Source organism: Zootoca vivipara, chromosome Z1 (assembly GCF_965207765.1).
Source record: "Zootoca vivipara chromosome Z1, rZooViv2.hap1.1, whole genome shotgun sequence".
Lineage (NCBI taxonomy): Eukaryota > Metazoa > Chordata > Lepidosauria > Squamata > Lacertidae > Zootoca > Zootoca vivipara.
Window position 1 is genome coordinate 59756647 of NC_142583.1, and position 21019 is coordinate 59777665.

Consider the following 21019-nt stretch of genomic DNA (forward strand, 5'->3'; position numbering starts at 1 on the left):
TGCAGAAGCATCACATAACAGGGAAACGATGTGCGGACGGTCCAGTATAAAACCATCACTAATGTGTTACTGTCGTGTCAATGTCATGTCACAGAATACAACCACACAAAAAACCCACAGGTCTAGAGGAGCCTTTCTGTCTTCACTTAAGGGGGGGGCTTGCTGTATATTGCTGCTTTCATCCAATGTGAACCCCCTTGTGGCTGCTCATAAGTAAAAAATAGAAACAGAAATCCTGCCCTGGATCTCCTGCATTTCCTGTTGAGGCAGGAGGTGTTTGCAATAAGCAAACCCAGCACCTACCCCTGGCTCTTTGATTCAGAAAAGCAAACCTGCAGCCCAGATGGCGCATGTCTCAGTGCACAGAGGTCTCAATACATCCATATTTTCTCTTAAGAAATCAAGCTGACAGCCGTATCATAAATAAATGATACTCGTTTTGCAACCAGCCGGCACTGCGAATGCAGCCCTGTCCCCCAGAGGAGGAAGGCTGGCACACCAGCGCTAATAGCTAATAGCTCTCGGACTCCCAAGTATGGAAGGGCAGCAAAGCTTATTTATGCTCCGTGCTCACAGCACACGGCTTTAGCTTTTTGCTTTTAAACATGAAACACCTTTATTTAATTCACAGCAAGCTTTAGTAAAGAATGAAAGACAATGGTCCTTCGTTGACCTGATCTGGCAACAATGAGTTCCACAGCTCAGCAGAAACCTTTCAGGGGACCACCAGGGGTCAGCAGAGAGCCCAGCAAGGAGGCGCAGGGGGTCTCTGATGCTGGGAGCCCTGAACATCGCCACGGCAGTCCGGGAATGTCATGCAGTATTGACACAAGCAGGTACAGAGCCCTGTGGAGGAAGGGCTCTCTGATGCTAGGGAGCCTGGACAGCATCTGAGCAGCTCAGGGACAGAAGGGGAGGTGGCGGCTCCATCGCCTCAACTACACAGGGGACTCAAACATAGGGAAGAAGGGAGGAGACTAGCGGTTCCCAGATTAATGTGTTGGAGGCGTTCCCGCAGAACGCCACTTCCGGGATCTGAAAGTGACTGAATGGACATAAGAACTTTAGCTCTGTTTTGTACATCTGTATAATAAAAAGCTGTAAATATACAGACGTGGAGTCGGGAGTCATTACTTGTGGAAAGCTGGAGCAGCTCCCCAGCAGAAGCCATGATAATCAATGGTAGACGAATGACATTTTTAAAAAAGAAGAAAAGAGGAAGAGGAGCTTAGAAAGATACAAGGATTCCTGTTTCATATAAAACACTCAAGGACCCAGAATAATTCCTTACTCCATGTTCTTCCCAGGAGTTCCTCATCACAGGATCTCTCTCTCTTATTCTGATTGATAGATAGATAGATAGATTAGATAGAGAGATAGAGAGATAGATATCCCTTATAACTTATTTCTGCTTCCCCTGACTTGCCACTGAAATTTATAACCACAGACTCCCCCCCCCTAGCTATCTCTTTAGCCTCATTTTCACTGTACATTTTAAGCAGCATCATACCAGTTTAAACAACTGTGGCCTCCCCAAAAGCATTCTGGCAGCTGCAGGGATCTCATAGAACTCTCAGCAGTTAGTACCCTTAACAAACCACAGTTCCTAGGATTCTTTCGTTGAAGGTGGCAGAGTAGTTCTTTAAATGTGTGGAACAGATAGGGCCTTGTTTTTTGTTTCACCAAAGGGTATGGCCTGAACCAACACTGCTCAAATTACAAGAAAGAGGATTTTTCACTAAACTTTAGGGCACAAGCTGTACAACAGTTGAACAGGCTACCTCAGAGGGTGTTGAAGTCCAGGAACACAAGAAGCTGTCTTTGGTCTATTTAAGTCCGTTCAGTTGTACCTTGGATCCCAAATGCCTTGCGAGTTGGACGGTTTGGCTCCCGAATGCCGCAAACCCGGAAGTGAGTATTCTGGTTTGTAAGTGTTCTTTGGAACCCGAACGCCCAATGCGACTTCCGTGGCCTTGGTTTCCGAATGTTTTGGAAGTCGGACGGACTTCTGGAATGGATTCCATTCGACTTCCAGGATACCACTGTATTGTCTATGATTCCTGTAGTATTATTTACTCTTAGTTATGCAGATATTAGTATGTGAGTTTTGAAGGAGTCAGGGCTATAGTTCCTACCCGGCCTGATCCACTTTTGCAACTCACAAGCAGCTTACCATGTAGAAAATTCTTCTTGCTTTCTCCATGTCTATGAGACAAGTCCGCTTGGATGTTGGTGGGGAGGTTTTTAATACATTGCTTCAATGTGAAATAGCTTTATATAACTGCTTCTATGGCACTTGCAGTTAAGAGTTTAAACCCCAGGCTTTTATATGTTTAGTCCAGCTGAGATTTGGGAACTAAATCATCACAATACTTCTTTTCCACACCCCCGAAGTGTTTAAGTTTAAAGGTAAAGGGACCCCTGACCATTAGGTCCAGTCGTGACCAACTCTGGGGTTGCGGCGCTCATCTCGCATTATTAGCCAAGGGAGCCGGCGTACAGCTTCCAGGCATAGCTGCCAAGTTTTCCCTTTTCTCACGAGGAAGCCTATTCAGCATAAGGGAAAATCCCTTAAAAAAAGGGATAACTTGGCAGCTATGCTTCCAGGTCATGACAAAGCCGCTTCTGGCGAACCAGAGCAGCACACAGAAACGCCGTTTACCTTCCTGCTTTGAGCAGTACCTATTTATCTACTTGCACTTTGACATGCTTTCGAACTGCTAGGTTGGCAGGAGCTGGGACCAAGCAACAGGAGCTCACTCCGTCGCAGGAATTCAAACCACCGACCTTCTGATCAGCAAGCCGTAGGCTCTGTAGTTTAACCCACAGTGCCACCTGCGTCCCTAAGCTTAGCCACCAAAAGAAAAGTGAATTGTCAGAGACTGCAAGGGAAGTTGCTTCAACAAAGGGTTTCCTCTTTTTTGCGCCCATGTATGAGAAATTGTCCATTTATTTGCTGGCAGATGGCCTTGCCTAGCCGTTCTTTTGAATGAAGAGGTCAGTATATGAAGAGTTATGAGAATGGGCTTGGATTTGTATGAAGCTAGGGAGCCTTGGCTGTAACACCTGCACTTTAATTCAGCTATTTGGAAAAGCAGTCTTTAACCATCTTTCTAAAAAAAAACCAAGCCTCTGGTTATTGACTTGGGCTATAAACGCTGCAAATTTTCAGCTTGCAATTCTTCTGAGAGTAGGTGCTTGTATTTCATTGTATTTTTCTCTCTCCTTCTTTATGCCCCTTTGTGACATGTTGCAATTTTGCCCATCAGGCTGCTCCTTCCCACCTACCCTTTTCCGCTTTTCGCAGTATCCTCTTTGAAGATCCAAACACATGGATCTGCATTCAGCATTATGGTTTTGTTTTGTTTTTTTAAAGGAAATAAATCATTATGCTTAGCCAACAGAGGAAAATTAACATTGACCAAGACCGTCTAGCACTGAGGCACTGGAATTAATTGTAGCAGGTTTCCTACAGCTCTGCAGATGTTGTAGGCCTACAACTCCCATCATTCCTGGCCATTGGCTGAGGCTGATGGGAGTTGGAGTCCAACAGTTTGCCCTAAGGCAAACAATATAGTATGAAAGAACATTAATGTGGCATCTCTCAGCCTTGTTCTAGAGCAGAATTTCCCAAACTTGGGTATCCAGCTGTTGTTGGACTACAACTCCCATCATCCCTAGCTAGCAGGACCAGTGATGGACCAGTGGTCAGGAAAGATGGGAATTGTAGCCCCCAAACAGCTAGAGACTTAAATTTGGGGGAGCCTGTTCTAGAGCAATTCATTACTTCTGGGAGGAGGGGTGAATGCTCAGGCATTTGTTTTTCTGGAGTGCAATGAACTCCACCCTTAACCGGGGCAGCCTTCCCACAGTTTGAACGTTACAAGGGTAAGAGATGAGAAGCAATGTTACGTACCTAGAAAGATCTTGTAATTGTCGGGAACTTCAGCAAAAGGAAGCAATATTCAGCGATAACCAAGAAGCAAGTTGGTTTAATTCAAGCTCTTGCAGTTATATTTGATGTAGGCATTCTAACTAGGTGTGCTTTATAGCATCTTAAAACATGTTAGCGGGATCTGCTATATTGGCTTGGATGTCCAACCACCTCCTGGCTCATTTCTGTACTGGCATAATATGGCTCTGTGCCTTTTATCACAATCAATCTTAGCAGAGCTGGTGGATTGCTGACAGCGGATAACACAATAGGCTAAAGTTTACCCTCCAACCCTGAATGTGAGATGTGTTAATATCACAATGCCAAGAATCTCTTCCCAGAGGCATTAATTACCTAGTAAAAACCCTAGAGGAAAAATGTTGGGCAAGCGCTCTTGTAAATGTGGTCTCCAACCTGAGAACCAGATTTTATGTTATGGATGGGCTCTAAAGGCTTGTTCAGCCCAGTGGAGATTTGGGCTTCTTTTTCTGGAACACCCAAGCTTTGTGGCAAACTGCTTTCAAGATTGAGGGGTCTTTTGAAAGCAAGTGATGATTGGCCATGGGGTCTCCTGATCAAAATACGAACAGTCCATTGGGCATGCCAGGCTTTTGAGTATCCCAAAGCCAGGTGGTAGCTCTTTGGAGCCTATCCTGTATTTTTCCCCAGATGGGGATAATTTCCACATAAAAAGGATGTCCTGCTTAAAGTTGCTTTCAATATTTTCTCAGCATGGAAAGGGGGAAACACCTGGTGATAGCCCAGCTGCATGTTATGTGTCATTGTGTGAAAGGAAAGCCCAATGGACACATTCCCTGTCTCCTCCCCTCGCCCCCTCCAAAACCAACTTTGTAAGGGGACAGTTTTGTGTGGAGAAGCAGCAAGGGGGAGGGTGTGCTTTATCCTTTTCTCTCCATCCGTTTTTGCATTTGTGCTTCCAGTCTTCCCACCCTCCAAGCTGCTTTCTCTCCTTGCAGAGTTTCCACACGTGCTTACCCTTGCAAACATGTATTAAGAACTTCATGGAGGGGAAAGCAACCTGGAGGGGATAATTAATTTGAAGTGTGGAAAAGGTTAAGCACACACCTCCACCCGCTGCTTATTTATGTAAAGCCCTGCCCCAGGAATGGCTCTTCCGGGTAGTAAATAAAAAGGGGCACCTGAGTTTGCTCACATGAATCTCTGTGTAAAAAGAATTTGCAGCCTTGGCACTCTCTGTGCTGACTAGAACTTATGGGAGTTGTACTCCATCTGGAGGAATACCCCTTGTGCAGTGGCAGCTGGAAGAGCCAACTATTTCTACCTTCGCCACCATCCTCCTCCCTTGAAGAAAAGGAATCTAGCAGTCAGTGGCACTCCCTGAACTGGATGTATGTGGGAAGGCAGGCGGGGTGAGTGGGTGGAGCAGCACCCTGCTTGGCTTAATGGTCCAGCCTTCACTGCCTCCATCTTGAACCTGCCTATTTTTCATTGCTTTTTATCTGAATTTGTAAATATTTCTTTGTCTCTTTAACAGACCAGCTGCGAGGAAGAGTCGCCTGTGGCCGCACCTCTCTCCGCCTAGGCCCTTCTCAGCAAGAAGCTGGGCGAAGCTGACGGGAGCCTTGCAACGCATTGCGTTCCCATGGGGACTGTACCAGATCCTCTGAGGTCTGCCAAGCGTCCGCTGGTCACCACTTCCGAGGAGGAAAATGACCTGAAAAGGTTGCAGTCCTCTAAACACCAGCACAAGCAAGCGAGCATAGAGAGGAACAGTAATGGATTTCCTTTCAATGCCAAGGTGCAACCTGCTGGAGATCGCCTGCTTGAAGGGAACTGCGGGGCGGAAGCTGATGCTGCAGCGGGCGAACGGCATTGTGGGTATGACACTGGGAAACCAAGAATGTTTTCTCCTGGGTCCTCCAGCCCATCCAAAGAAGACTGCCTAGCAGTTCTGGAGCCGGGGAATAACTCTGAGCAGGAAAGCAGCAGTGATGCCGGAGCTCAAGGCCAGGACCCAGCAAAAGAACATGCTGCAGTCAAGGCACCTGCTACCCAGGAAGCCAAAGAAATTGTGCCAAGTGGTGCTGGAGGGCAACTTTGCTGTGCAGCAGATAAGGCAAGCTCTCTGCCTGGAGGTGGTGGCAGAGTCACAGAGAGCAGAGCTCATGGCAGGTCTCCTCCTCCTTCAGATGCCCAGCAAGCTGCTCCAACCACAAAGGAAATTGTGGGTGAAAGGATTGGTCCCGAAGTGACGCAGGTGCCAGACTCAGCAAAGGAACTGGAGCCTGTCTCTGATCTTGTGCTGAAGGCCCACAGTTGTTCAGATGCAGAGCCAAAGGGCTCAAAGGAGGCAGGCTCTGATCCTGGCTCAAGAACTGCACCAGAGATGGTCCCCAAACCCAGCCTTGGGAGCACACCACAGCCTTCGTGTGGTGACAAGGCTGCGGAGAAGGTAGGGCCTGAGCCCTCCGAGTTCAAGGACACAGGGACCATGATGGTGCAACCTGAGGGTAGGGTTGCAGGTGAGGAGGTGGCAAGCAGGACCCATCAGGATGCCGGAGTGCAGGCTGTAGCCACCATGGAAAGCAGATCAGCGTCTACCAGCCCAAGCATCTTTGCTGCATTCTTACGGGAAAACATGCCTCCCCAGGCAACACGGAAGCAAGACCAGTTGCACATTATTTACACGGTAGCCGGCGGGAAGGAGCAATCGGAAATTGTTGACGACTTTGCGGCGCTTGTCCAGACAGCCGTGTCTGCTGCCACTGTGACCGAAGCCCATATCCAGGCAGCAGCTGCAGTAGACGGGGGGTTGGCAGTTCAGGCTGTCAAACTTCAAGAGAGCACAGCAGGCACTCATGATACAGCCCACTCGACTTTGTCAGGCAACGCGACGTATCCCTGCCCACCAGCCTCTGGCAGTGTGCAAGAAACGTCGTCCAAGGTGACAGAAGCACAAACAGCAAATGCAGCCAGCCATCGCAGCGATGCTTGCCAGCAGCCGCCGGACACTTCAGTCTTGCTGAAGACAGCACCGATTTACCAGATTACTGTCAATGGCAGCGCTTCCCCACACCCTGCGAGCAGCGAAACCAAGCTACCTCCACCTTCTGCTCTCCCAGGAATCAATAGCAAACCTCAGCACCTTGGACCCTCCTCTGCTGCGGAAAGCCAACAGGCACCACCAGCCTCTTGCGGCATATCTGAACAAGACAAGGCTCACGGTACCGCTGGGGGCACTCCCGATAGCGGTTGCAGAGAGCAGCTGCGTACTGAGACGGTTAGGAGTCTTGAGACGGTTCCGGCCAGCCTCCATGTGGACGTCAAACCAAAGGGGGAAGGGAAACCCGTCCCTCTCAGCCCGAAGGAACAGGGGACGACTAATGCTGCAGGAGCAGCTACTGCGCCCCCGACCGTGTGTGCCCCAGCCACGGCAAAAATTGCACAGGATAAACTTCCAGGCAAAGAGGCAGGGGGATTTGGCAGTCGGAATCTGGAAGCTGAGTCTGGGTTGAGTAGAAATTCTGGCCCTGGCCTAGGAACCAAAAGCAACAGAACTAAGAAGGGAGAGAAGGGCAATCTTTCAGCCTCTCCTGCTTTGCCCTTGCCAAAGCTCGGGGAGAAGAAGAAAGAAGGCAAATCTGCCACGGAGGGCAGAGGGCACCTGAAGCAGTCTAAGCGTGTCCGGGATGTCGTGTGGGATGAGCAGGGCATGACTTGGGAGGTTTACGGGGCCTCCCTTGACCCTGAGTCGTTGGGGGTCGCCATCCAGAATCACTTGCAGAGGCAGATTAGAGAACACGAAAAACTGATTAAGGCCCAAAACAGCCAGACCCGGAAATCTGTTTCTTCGGATACGTCTTCAAATAGAAAACTTAAAGGGAGGCAGCACAGTGTTTTCCAATCCATGATGCAGAATTTCAGGCGCCCCAATTGCTGCGTTCGCCCTGCTGCTTCCTCTGTGTTAGACTGAAACAGTCGGGAAGGTGACGAGTGTCCATTTGTAGCCATTTGTTTCTGTGTGTGCACAGAAATCTGTAGAAAATAAGCCCAGGAGCTTGGCTTTGATGCTTGAGATTCTGATATAATGATTGGGGGGGGGGCAGAGTAACGGCTGTGTATTGTATGCCCAGTAAGTCATCACATCTGAGCTGTCTTGTTTTCTGCAAACAACATGTGCAGCTTTTACGTTTACTTAGAAGCCACTCCGGTCTATTGCCAAACGACAACATAAGCACTTAAAAACGAAGCACAATGTGAGATTGCCAATTTACTGCACCAACGCGAGGCAGCTTTTTGCAGACGGAAGAGAGGGGAGGCATCAAAACCCTTTGCAAACGCCTTTCACATACGACTAGGTCTTAACAATGTCAATAATGAAAACTTCAACAACTGTGTGTTAATGTAGCAAATATTCCCAAGTACCTGGATCAGGTTGCGTTGGTGCTGAGAGTCAAATGAACTGGCTTTCTTAAAATGATAGACACTTTGAGAGCTCTTTGAGGAGGAGGTAAAAAGATATCAGCTTGCAATTAGGGTGGTATTCCAAGTACGCCTGCACCCCTTTTGCCTCACACGCTAAGGAGCCCTGAGGGATCCTGTACCAATCACATGCCAGCCTTTGCCAACCTGGGGCCATCCAGATGTTTTGTACTACATCTTCCATCAGCCCCAGCTGTGCTGATGGGAGTTGTAGTCCAAAATACCTTGAGGGTAAGCCAGCTGGAGAAGGTTACTGTCATCTGTACATATACAGTTACAGTGTGACGAAACGCCTGCTGGTGGCGTTCTTCTTGAAGGCTCTGGAAACCTCTGGCACCCCAGACGCAATAAAGGTCCTTCAGACTGGAGTATAAGGGCCTTCAGAAAGACTCGAGAAATTTCAACGGGTGCGAGAATTTCTGTTAAGTGTGAGATTTTGACTGTTATTTGGTCCTTAATAGGTCTCTTCCTGTCCCCTGCAACCCCCTGGTTGCAATTTGGTATTCTGCAATGTTTTATCTTAGAGGTGATACTTCCATGTCATATAGAAGTGGAGAAATGGTTTGGATTTTCAGCAGCAACGTAGAGAGGGCACGAAAGATTAGTGTGCAGCCTTGTTAGAAATATATATATATTAGTTTTCCACTATACCCCCAAAATAGCCAATTTATAACAATAACAATTAATTCCCAAATGATACAATTATCAAAATGCCAATCAACTTCCAAATAATACATTTTAGTTAAAGTGGCTCCCCATATGGTGGTCTGGGTGCATTTCTGATTTTATAACCCTGCGTTCCATGATCTTAATTTATGTCAGTTACATTTCAGTTATAATACCGTAATAATCCCTTAGTCAATGGCTATATAATTAATGATCTCCATTTGTGATGTTATAAGATATAAATTTATAAAGCTTCAAGTGAGGAACTCAAACTATTATCTTTATTCTGACCTGCGTGTGAAAACTGTTAGGTCCATAGAGATTCTTGCTGTCCATATATGACGTTGTCTCTTTCACTTCCCAACTGTTGTTTTCTCCCATTGCGACTTTGGGCAGAACTGAATCTCGAAGTTTCTCAGAGGTCTCATCTCTCTCCATCCCTTGCTTCAATGTCTTGGAACAGGCGACAGTTTGCTAGAAACCATTCCGTCTCACTAGTAAAACATGTCACAGATCTTCGCCATTTCCCCCTCAGCCTAGGAAAAGGTGGGCAGTTTTCAAATGCACTGAATGTTTAATACTCCTTTCCAACTCCCAAAATCTCTGCAGCGTTCTTATCACAGCCCCCAGATTCTTTTCCTTTCAGCTAGAGATTTATGGTGCAATTCATGGTGCCAGGAGCGTCTGCTCGCTGCCATGCTAGATTGAAGCTATGCCTCTTGGTCCTGAATGCTAGCAACCGACAGGACAATGGGATAGGTTTCTCAGACATTGTGTTTCCCTGCAGATTTTCCCCAAGAAACCTGTTTGGGAGGGTGAAATAACTGCTAGCTCTTTACTCTGTCTTGTTAACATGGAGAACCAGTGTGGCGTAATGGTTAGGGTGTTAGACCAGGACCTGGGAGAGCCCGGTTCGAAGCCCCACTCGGCCATGAAGCTCACTGGGTGACCTTGGGTCACTCACCATCTCTTAGCCTAACCTACCTCACAGGGCTGTTGTGAGGATGAAATGGGGAGGAGGAGAACCACGTACACCACCTTGAGGATAAAGGTGGTATATAACTGTTATAATTTCTAGCTCAGAGGCAAATGTGAGTGCCTCTTTATTTCAGAGCAGGTGGGAAGAGCCCATGAAGAGGCTTCAGCGTGGATGATATCATTGTGGGGGAAATCTGCATTGCTAGCTCCTCCTGAATGATCTCAGAGCAACGCAGGAAGGATATGCATTTTAGAGGCTTCCCATGCTGTTAAGATACCATTCGTTCCATCAGCTTCACTCAGTAAGGCTTAAACAAGTTTTCATCCCATATAGGCTTCCCAGTTCTGAGAACCACTGCACTCTTACTGAACTTAACTATTAAAAAAAGAAAGAAAGAAAATCAATTCCAAATTATTCCCCTCTCTGCAAATTGGCGGTGGCCGCTCAGCCAGAAGAGCTTAGTAGATTGTTAATTGATTTTTGTCACTCCAGTTGTGTAACTGGTGCTTTATAGATCTGGGGGCTAGATTAAGAAAGAAAATCTGGGGGAAGGGAAATCACAGCATCCAGATAATTGCCCAACCTTTGCGGGCTTTCCATGTCAAAAAAGCAAAAGCCACAAGCCTAGCGAGCTGAAAGTGGAAAGGTCTGGGGTATATCTGTTCCCTTGCTTGAGGTTGGATGGGTAAAAAGGCTTAGGCATCCCAACAGAATCTGCTTGAGCAGAGTAGGATGGATTCCCAGGAGTGAAATTCAAATTTTGCAGTCATATACATGTTTATTCCAGATAAATTTCAGGGCGGAACCACCAATTGCACAAAATAAAAGTAGTCTCCTACCAAAAGTGGAACCCCTATGTTAAATATTCCCCTTCCCCCTCCACAGTGTGCAGTAAAACATGTGGCCTATTTCTGATGCCACTGTTTTGTGCATTTTCCGTCTTTCCGTAACTGGTTGTTGAGATTGCAGGCATGCATGACATGATGACATCAAGCTGCAAGGGGAGTTTTATTGCACGTTTTGGCAGCAACCCTGGGTTCCTTATGACATGTAGTTCCACTGTCCCATTCGAAGATTTGCCTTCACACTAGAGTTTACTTAAGATGTCAGCTTCAACATCAACATATTCCAGTACTGACCATCCGATTCAAATCTCCCATGCCCGCCACTCTGTCCTTTGTTCATAGTCAGAAAACAGGCCCAATAACTAGCACAGTTGGAGTATGTGGTGTTCAAAAAGAAAATACTTGCACTTTTCCCCATCAGAGAAACTAAAAAATAAAACCACAGTGCCATACTGGGATAATAGAAATTCATGTGGAATCCAGTAAAACAGAGGCTTACTTTTAAAAGTTTCCTAAGAACCTAAATCCTTGGATTTGAATTAGCTGAGTCCCAGAAAAATTCAGAGAGACTAAGCTGGCATAAATCCAAATTTCCCTGCCTAGGATTTCATGACTTCGCTGGTAGGTCGTTCCCATTGCCTAATACAGGCATTCCCAAACTTCGGCCCTCCAGATGTTTTGGACTACAATTCCCATCATCCCTGACCACTGGTCCTGTTAGCTAGGGATCATGGGAGTTGTAGGCCAAAACATCTGGAGGGCTGCAGTTTGGGGATGCCTGGCCTAATAGGTGTCTTTAAGACTACACTAGTCAATCCTTCGTGGGATGCAGCTATGAGAGAAATCACAATGAAGACCATAGACCACAATCCTGGCAAGATTAAGCACTTGTATATCTCACTAATTTCAACAGGAAATTAAGCAAGTGGCCTGGTTCATGTTGCAACAAACCATGGTTTAGAGTTGGGAGTGATTAACCTGCAATCCTCCAGATATTGGACTACAGCTTCTATGATCCCTGACCATGGGATGGGGACGTTGGGATTTGGAGTGCACAACATCTGGAGGGTGACAGGGTAGTCGCCTGTAGTTTATGGCTTACCCTTCAAAAAGCAAATACCTCCCACTTTGTTCTTCCCTAAGCAGGACTTCAGGAAGCCTGAAGTTTGGCTTCCTGAGATAAGCAAATGCAGGATGTGGTTCACATTCACAGATCACAGCAAGCCTTCATAGTTTGTTTTCATTCACACTAAAGTGAGGAGCCAAGTACGAGCAATGTGCTCATTCACAGTATAGCACAAACCATGGTTTACTGTGACATGCAAACAAGGCCTGCACAGAACTCTTTTGAAATACGCCTCCACATGCTTAACTTTGTCTGAAATGTATTCCACAGTTGTTGTTGTTGTTTTGAAAGGCATGAAATCATTTAGTTCCCTTATTGCCATGTATTGTGCAAAACCATGTTTCCTTCTGTTTTGTTTTTGTAAGGGGAAAAAATGTTCAAAAGCTCTGTTTTACGTATTGGCTTGAAGCTATCGGCACTGGTGTTTTTTGGAATGTACTTAGATGTACATCTTACTGAGCCTTGCTTCCTTGTTTCTCTGGCGGCAAAACAGGCTGTTCTGGTGGGCATGCAACACACATAATAATGAGAGGAGATAACTTACTGTAAGGAGCACCAGTTCAGCAAATCCTTCCTTGAAAAGTTGTCCTTAAAAGAGAACACTCTTAAAAGAATTAATTCAGTTGCATTTTACAAAAAGAAAAGAAAAAACAGCAACAGCTTTTTCACCATTGTGTTTTACACAGATATTATCAGCATATTTTTAAGAAAAATTTGGATGGTCTAGTTTTTTACTTTACCCATTGTGCTTCCTTAGGGCTCATATCCATCTGTAATTAGGTGCCTGTAGAAAGGGCTGCGAACAAAATTAGCAGCTAAGGGAACGAGGTATTGTGTGGAGCAGGGTTTCCCAAATGTGGGTCTCCAGCTTTTTTTGGACTATAGTTCCCACCATCCCCGACCACTGGTCCTACTAGCTAGGGACGATGGGATTTGTAGTTTATTTATTTTTTATTTATATTTCTTAATGCTTTATTGGTTTTCAAAACAAAACAACACTCAACGATCAACAAAAGGCAAACCAAGATCAACACTCATTACAAAAGAAAATAAAAGATTGAATTCACATGTCACAAATTCCAACACGACTTCCAATCCCCCCATTGTGATTCCTAATTTACATTACGACTGCACACTTAACTTTATCTCTCCTAGGTTATTCGGTTGTGTTAATTTTGTAAAGTTCTCTTATTTCATGCAGAAATCAATCCAGGCTGGCCAAAGAACTTAGATTATTACAATGTTCTTTTAAGTATTCTCTGTAAACATTGCACTCTCTATTAAATATTTGATCTGTATGGTTTCAGAATATTGCTGTCAATCGTGCTAGCTCTGCATATTCTAACATTTTATTCTGCCAATCTAATTTTGAGGGAGCAGAATCTCCTTTGCAGTTCAACAGCAGCTGGAGACCCAAGTTTGGGGAACCCTAGTTCTGAGAAAAGGAGACTTGAGGCACAATCCCTTCTACCAGCAGGCAGAGCTCCCTCCCACTCTGCCCCCAAATGGGATCAGCACAGGGCTTAGTGCAGTCCTGATCATCCCTATAGAATCATACGGTAGTTAGAAGGGACCTTGAATGACCTTGGGTGCCAATCTGTAATGGGGAGCCGACATGGTGCCCTCCAGATATTTTTGGACTCCTCAGCCGTTGGCCATGCTGCCTGGGGCCGATGAGAATTGAAGTCCACAACAGCTGAAGAGCACCACATTGGCTACCCCTGATCAAAATGCCCCCCTACAGCAGGCTTTCCCAAACTTGGGTCTGCACCTATTTTTGGGACTATATCTCCCATCATCCCTAGCTAGCAAGACCAGTGGTCAGGGGTGATGGGAACTGCAGTCCAAAAACAGCTGGAGATCCAAGTTTAGGAAACCCTGCTCTGACAGAACCAAAGTTCCACTGTAGTAGTAGTAGTAATAATAATAATAATAATAATAATAATAATAATAATAATAATAATTTATTTATACCCCAGCCACTCTGGGCGGCTTCCAACAGAAAAATAAAACACAATAATCTATTAAACATTAAAAGCCTCCCTGAACAGGGCTGCCTTCAGATGTCTTCTAAAAGTCTGGTAGTTGTTTTCCTCTTTGACATCTGTTGGGAGGGCGTTCCACAGGGCAGGCGCCACCACCGAGAAGGCCCTCTGCCTAGTTCCCTGCAACTTGGCTTCTCACAACGAGGGAACCGCCAGAAGGCCCTCGGTGCTGGACCTCAGTGTCCGGGCAGAATGATGGAGGTGGAGACGCTCCTTCAGGTATACTGGACTGAGGCCATTTAGGGCTTTAAAGGTCAGCACCAACACTTTGAATTGTGCTCGGAAACTGTAAATCTTGTGAAATAAATCTAAAAATTCATTTTTTTTTTAATTATTGGAAAATTCATTTTTTAAACTTTTTGATTTCCACATACCACAAAGCTGGGTCTTTTGTTTGTTTGTTTTTTACAATGCAATCCTAAATGTATCTGCTCAGAAGCTAATCCCATGGGGTCCAAACAGGCTTACTACTGGGCAGGTGAGTGTGGAGTTGCTGCTTAAATGACTAAGTTGGTTGTTTTTTTTTTTGAAAAAAATTACCCTAGAATACCTGCCTGGGCTTATTTCTGCTTTCTGCAAAGTCCATCCTACCCAACACTAATCTTCTCATCATTTACAAAGCATTCTTTACAGGATGAAGGATGCAATTCCTATTAATAGGAATTACTTCCTTATGGAGAGAGAAAGGCAGGCTGGGGGCAAGTATATATGATACTGTGCAGGTGGTAAATAGAACATGCTGGTAGGACCTTCATGGCAAGTATTTTACAAAATATGGGATGTTTCCAATGTGTAAATCTTCCTTTTGCATAACTGAACAACATGTTTCTGGATGGAGTACCAAAATCAAATGGATTAGAAATTTAAGTTCATTAAATCTTCATCATAATTGCCATGCTGCCATTTCAGCTTTATATTCCATGCATTGCAATTCTGTGACAGATGCTTTTCATGTTCTCCAGTACCAACAGTAAATTATTATTATTATTATTATTATTATCATCATCATCATTATCATCATCAAAATTGCCTCCTAGCTATCAACAGCAGTTTATTCAGTGTTCATACTGACACCCTAATCTTAAAAAACAATTGCATACTTGGCCATTGACACTATAATACAGTATCTTTTTAAAAAAAAAATTTTTTTATTAATTTTCCAATTAAAACCAATTATATCACATTCAATATTTCAAATTATACACATATATATATCAATCAAACCGAATGTTATGCCAAATCATCTAAAGAATTTTTTATTTGGGTTCCCATGCTTCAAGAAATTGGGAATTCCTCGCAACTGTCCACTGCCGTCTTTTTTCTAAAGTTCAAATCGTCCTCCAAGTTCATAATAATCCAGATCTTCCCCTTACAGTCACATAGATGTTTTCCACTTTCATCCGATTGTTTCCCAGCTGCTGAGATAAATATCAAACAAAGTTTCACAGATGTTCTTTCTCCTGTGTGAGTTAATCAGTCCAGCCTCCCCATAAATCTTCTTAATGGAGCTCCCTGTTGCGTCGAAGCAGCACGAAGCAGCGCCATCTTATAAAACTCAAATCACTTTCGTTTCCTCTCATAGCCATGAAGATTTACGATCATTATAGAATTTACAGCTTTTCCAGGCAGGAGACCCAAACATCAAACCATAAACTCTTGGTAAATTAATGGATCTCCTTGCCCTATAGCTGAACTTAGCTTCAGGTCGCTGCTCCAATTTAAAGTGCGTCACAGCTCATAAATCCTCCGAACGCGTCCAGAACTCCTTCCGTCCGACTAGGGGGGGGCTTTTCTCATCGGCAACTCCACATCTTTAAAAAATATGCTCAGTAACAACAGTTATAAAGTTCAACTCACACAGTCTTTTGCTTCTCTTTCACTCCAAACAAGCCAGGACATCGCGTCCGGGAAGGTACGAGGCAACAATATGGAGAAAAAAAAAATAAAAACTCACTTCCCTTATCGCTCCGTCCCCATCAATCCTTCTTCCAGATGCTGTACAATCTTTGACTCCTCTCCTTCAGCAGCATAAATTTCTCAGCAGTAAACAGCGCTTCTTCCCCTCCTTCTGAAGTATGTCCATAGATTTAAGCCTAATTATCTTCTTTAACCATGGAAATCCCCGCCATGCAGATTAGCGTCCGGGAGTCCTGGCCCTCGTAAGTGCTCAGCCCAAGCTCCCCCCACTCCAAAAACAGTCGGAGTGGGTCTGGGGGCATCGCGGGCCAGCGGCCCCTCTCCGTAACCCCCGGAGAGGGTAGGGGGTTGCCATTTACTCCCCTAGCAACCGCCAAATTCCTTACGAAGGTCAGAGAGATGGAAAACAGGTCCGCCATTCCTGCAGGCGGAAACCGGAACCGACACTATAATACAGTATCGATGTAAATTGTCTGTGTTTTTTAAAAAATTGGATTGGTGCTGGTGAAAATTGTGCTAGAGACAGACAGATGTAAACTAGCATTAACCAAACAATGCAAATCCCAGGCAATGCCCCAACCTTTCCCTATGTTCGCTGTGCACTTAATTAAATGAACATTAATTGATGTGGCCTTCAGTACTTTAACTATTGATTTGCTAAAGAAGCAGAGTTTAGGAAGAGATCACAAGGAGATATTAAGACCCTTCAGCATTTCTTTTAAGTATAGTCCGATAGATGATAGTGGCAGATAACAGGCAATGTGCACCAGATCAGGTTCTCAGACTTTGGCTGCTAAATTTACATTTTACATGAAATGAGCGCATAGGTACATGAAATCCATTAGTTCTAGGCCAGGCATGGGCAAACTTGGCCCTCCAGCTGTTTTGGGACTACAACTCCCATCATCCCTAGCTAACAGGACCAGTGGTCAGGGATGATGGGAATTGTAGTCCCAAAACAGACGGAGGGCCAAGTTTGGCCATGCCTGCTCTAGGCAATGCCCTTAAGACCTGGCCTCAACCTTGTGTTTCCTGTTACTGTTTTTCCTTCCAGGTTTCAGCCTCAGCCAATTTTAAGTAAGGGCCCTGGATTGATCTGTCTAGCTGTCAGTCACTGGAACAAACTCTTAAATAACAAAGAGTTATTCTCCCATATTTCACCTTTTGATTCACTCGCAGCTGTTATTTGAAGTGCCATATTTGAGGGATGGGGAGTGTTGTTGTTTTGTATATGCCTGTGAAAGAGGTCTGTAATATTAATTTTCCTGCCTCCCTTATCATCGTCCAAAATGTGAATGTTGGGTTTGTTATTTGAACGGTAGTATCCCATGACTGGTATTGTTCGGTAAGAGTCATTGATGTTTGGGGATCTCTTGCCATCTTTCGTCTCTCAGCTGGGCACCAAAGTGTGTTTTCCCTCTTGGCGTACTGCTGCCTTGTTTGTGGCTGTCTCACATTCAGATGATCTAAAGTTTCTTGATGTTTATTCTCGTGCCTTCAAATCCGTTGTCCCCCCCAAAAAAATTGTTCTCGCGGATTGTGAAAGTGATGTCCGTTAAGGAACCTTCTGTCATTTTCTTCCATGTTTTTCTCTCTTTATGGTAAACTCTGGGTCCGGACTCTTCTGACAAGATTTTCTTGAGTTGATATTATTTTTTTTCCAAACAAAACTGTGACTGGACTATTCTTAATGTGTCGGGAGAACTGAGGGAATAAGCAAATACCTGTATTTAAACGAACTTGACTCTCATGAGGAAAAATCGGGATGCAGCTTCCTCCCCTCTTCATTTACAGCAAACGTTCTTACTGGCCTTTCAATAGCGGAGGAAGTCAGTCCTAAATGTGGTCAAAAACAATGGAAGTTTTCTGCTCCATGACAAAACTGTGAGATCTGTCTTCACGCTCTGCAGCAGCTTATCAGCTGAAGAATTCAACCCACCTCACCTTCCAGCTGAAAAAACGCCTCTAATTATAGTGTTTCCAATACAAATATATATGTATGTATGTATATAGCTAGCTAGATATTTTGAAAACTGAGAATAATTGGCTTCCAGGGGACTTGAGTGCACATGAGCAGGGAGAGTAAGTTGTAGAATACAGCTTTGGTACACTGCTTTAAAATAAATGGAACAATTGTGGAAACATGAGGGGAAATTAGGACTGTTAGCGAATACAATACAATGGGCAAAGAGGCCTGCTAAAATGCATTTGCAGTCAAGCAATAGTGTGTCCTCTGTTCTCCCTTTCTTTTCCCTCCCCCCTCAAAATAATAAAAAAGGACCACAACACCAGCACATCCCGTGGTATAAAATATTTATTTTAAAGACTTGGCTCTAATAGGACGGAATGCAAGCAGCATTAAGTGCCTGATGTGTGGGTGAGGGTGTTTTAACTGTCATGTACAAACGCGTTTATAGAGTGATCCCAAGCAAACAATCGCGTTCTGCTAATACATCCCCATGTTGGCCTGGAAGAGAGACGCGATCTGGCTTAGAATCACCAAAATTGCAAGTATAAAGTGTGCCAAACAACTTGTGGGGGAGGGCGACCCTGAAATGCATAAAATGCTTGTGATGATTTGTAGCAACTGATAATATTGCAAAGCATGTTAGAGCTACAGGGAGATGTTTTAGCAGTATCTTATCTCTAAGGCTGTGTTCACATTCCCTTTCACTGCGATTGCAGAGCCGCTTTGTCAAATCTGTGCTCACACAATGTTGGCCCAGACACATACCGGTATGTATCCTGAACTTTGTTACGAAATACTGTTGTTTGATGCGCCGTTTCTCAAACCAGCTTCACACCCATTGGAGTCCTCGAGCGGTTCCTAATTTGTCTCTAGCCCACCTGGCGTTTTCAGAAACGAATTGAAGCTGTGCTGAGGTGAGCAGCTGTGGGGAGGAGAGAGAGCTGTGAAACACACAGCGGGGGTACACAACTTCGCTGCGCTCTTAATGGAGTAATGTGAACACACCCTTAATGCGGGGTTGGTTCTGCCAGTGGTGCTTCATGTGGCAGCAAGAAGGGTAACCAATCCAGAAGGATCATCCATAAGTGAAAATGTGCCTCCACTATCAGAAGCTACCCAGTGCCCAGCAGCGTAGCTACATAGCTGCCAAGTCTCCCGTATTCCCTGGGAAACCCCCGTTTTTCCAGCTGTCCCCAGCCGAAAAACAGATTTTTTTTGTTTCCCCCCGGGTTATTCTGGCGCGGCGGCCATTTTGGAACTGGGCGGAGCATGCTCAGAAGCAACTTTTGATGCTGCTTTGCCCAGTTCCAAAATAGCTGCAGCGTGACTTCTGGTGTGGCGGCCATTTTGGAACAGGGCAGAGCAGCATCAAAAGTAGCTTCTGAGCATGCTCCGCCCAGTTCCAAAATGGCGGCAGCGCTACATCCGGCCTGCTACTTCCGGTCCAGTCCCTTATTTCTCAGGCCAGAATTTGGCAGCTATGCGTAGCTAGCCCCTCGGGTGCCAGGGGCGCGCACCCTGCAATCGGGGACAAAGCGAGCCACCCATGGGGGCAGGGCAAGCTGCCCATGGGGACGGGGCGAGCCAAGGCAGGGCATGCTGCATGGAGCCTTTCTGCAACCCCCCCCCAACTGTAGGGCGGCTGAGGCGGTGGGCAAATGCAAGCCCCAAGCTGCTCGAAAAAGCAGCGCAGAGCTTGCAGGCAGTCCACCCACCGCCTCCCCCTCAAGAGAGATGCATGGCTCAGGCACACTGCAGGTCCTGAGGTGTGACGCCCAGTGCCCCCTACCTCACCTACCTACGCCTCTGGATTAGGTAGATTCATGGAGGTGAGGGCTGTCGAAGACTACTAGCCATAAAGGCTGTGCTCTGCCTGCAAAGTTGGAGGCAGAAATGCTTCTGGTTTCTGGAAACCACTCAAGGGGAGAGTGCTCCTGCAGTGGCAGTAAGAAGGGGCGTGTGGTGGGTGCAGGAGTTTTTTTTTTTCCAAAAACACATATTTTTGCCATTTTGTCACCCCCCTCAGTGATGAAACTCGGGGTGGACCGTACCCACCACACCCCCTTCCTACACCAGTTGCCAGCGCCAACACAGACCTAAGAGTTGGTTAAAGGACGGGTGGCATCCAAACTCAGTGTTGGACTTACACAGGGACTTGACCTTAACATTCCAGACGGTTGCAAAAGATCGCTCTAAAATGGCCACAAATCTGTCTACCGAAAATCAGAAGATTGATGGGCTCCTAAAGCTGTCTTGCATTCTTGCGGCTGTATTCTTTTTCTACGACTGAAATGTGATCCACTGTACAAAACAGAGCTGGTTTTAGCCTTCCAAGCTATATCATAGCATTTATTTTGGTACATTACCTTTAGAAACTTGCATGTGGAAAACAGTTCTGTATAATACACTGAAGTTACATTTTATTGATTCGGTCGACTCCCTTTAGGAAATTCCATGTTTTGCTGTTTTACATCTCTGGATTTTCACAATAAAATATATATATATAACACAATAAACAATGTCTTTATTAACTTGCTTGTTTGTGAAGGCGGAGAAGGCCCAAATTTATAAGATTGTTTGGAACATGCAAGCGAGGGAAGATGGGCTTCTGAAATAATGCATGGGGAAAGCCGTGACCCTCCAGATATTGTTGGACTTTAATTCTCCTCAGTCTCCACCAGCATGCCCAGTGCTCACAGATGGTGGTAGTTGTGGTCTAATAACATTTCATGTGATTGTAAAGCTGTAGCGTTCGGATGGATCCCCAGTGGTCATCTAGTCCAACCCACTGCAATGCAGGAATCATAGGAATCTCTGGTGTCATGGTTTTCCCACTGCCTGGGCAAGGAACTCAGGGGGCACTTGATACAAGAGATTTATCATCACATCTGGCTCCCTCCACTTTTAGTTAAAGACCACTGTGGAGAGAAATCTAGTTGATGCAGGGGAGCAGCACTAGGGGAAGGGGTATTTTAACTCTTTCCCCATGCCATTTTCCCATAGGAAATTCCTCCTTGCTCCATTATCAGGCTGCCAAGGCTTCCATCAATGCAGACCTTCCAAATGTCACTATT

The 21019-nt window shown here is 45.4% G+C and overlaps 1 protein-coding gene across 1 annotated transcript in view; it reads left to right on the top strand.

Moving 5' to 3' along the window:
• GPRIN3 (GPRIN family member 3) overlaps positions 1 to 20461 on the top strand; it is a 52446-nt gene extending 31985 nt beyond the window's left edge. The window contains exon 2 of the mRNA XM_035112473.3: positions 5451 to 20461. Within this exon, the coding sequence (XP_034968364.3) occupies positions 5559 to 7889 (2331 nt within the window). The 5' untranslated portion in view covers positions 5451 to 5558 and the 3' untranslated portion in view covers positions 7890 to 20461. The remainder of the gene's footprint in view (positions 1 to 5450) is intronic.
• Positions 20462 to 21019: the final 558 nt, after the last annotated feature.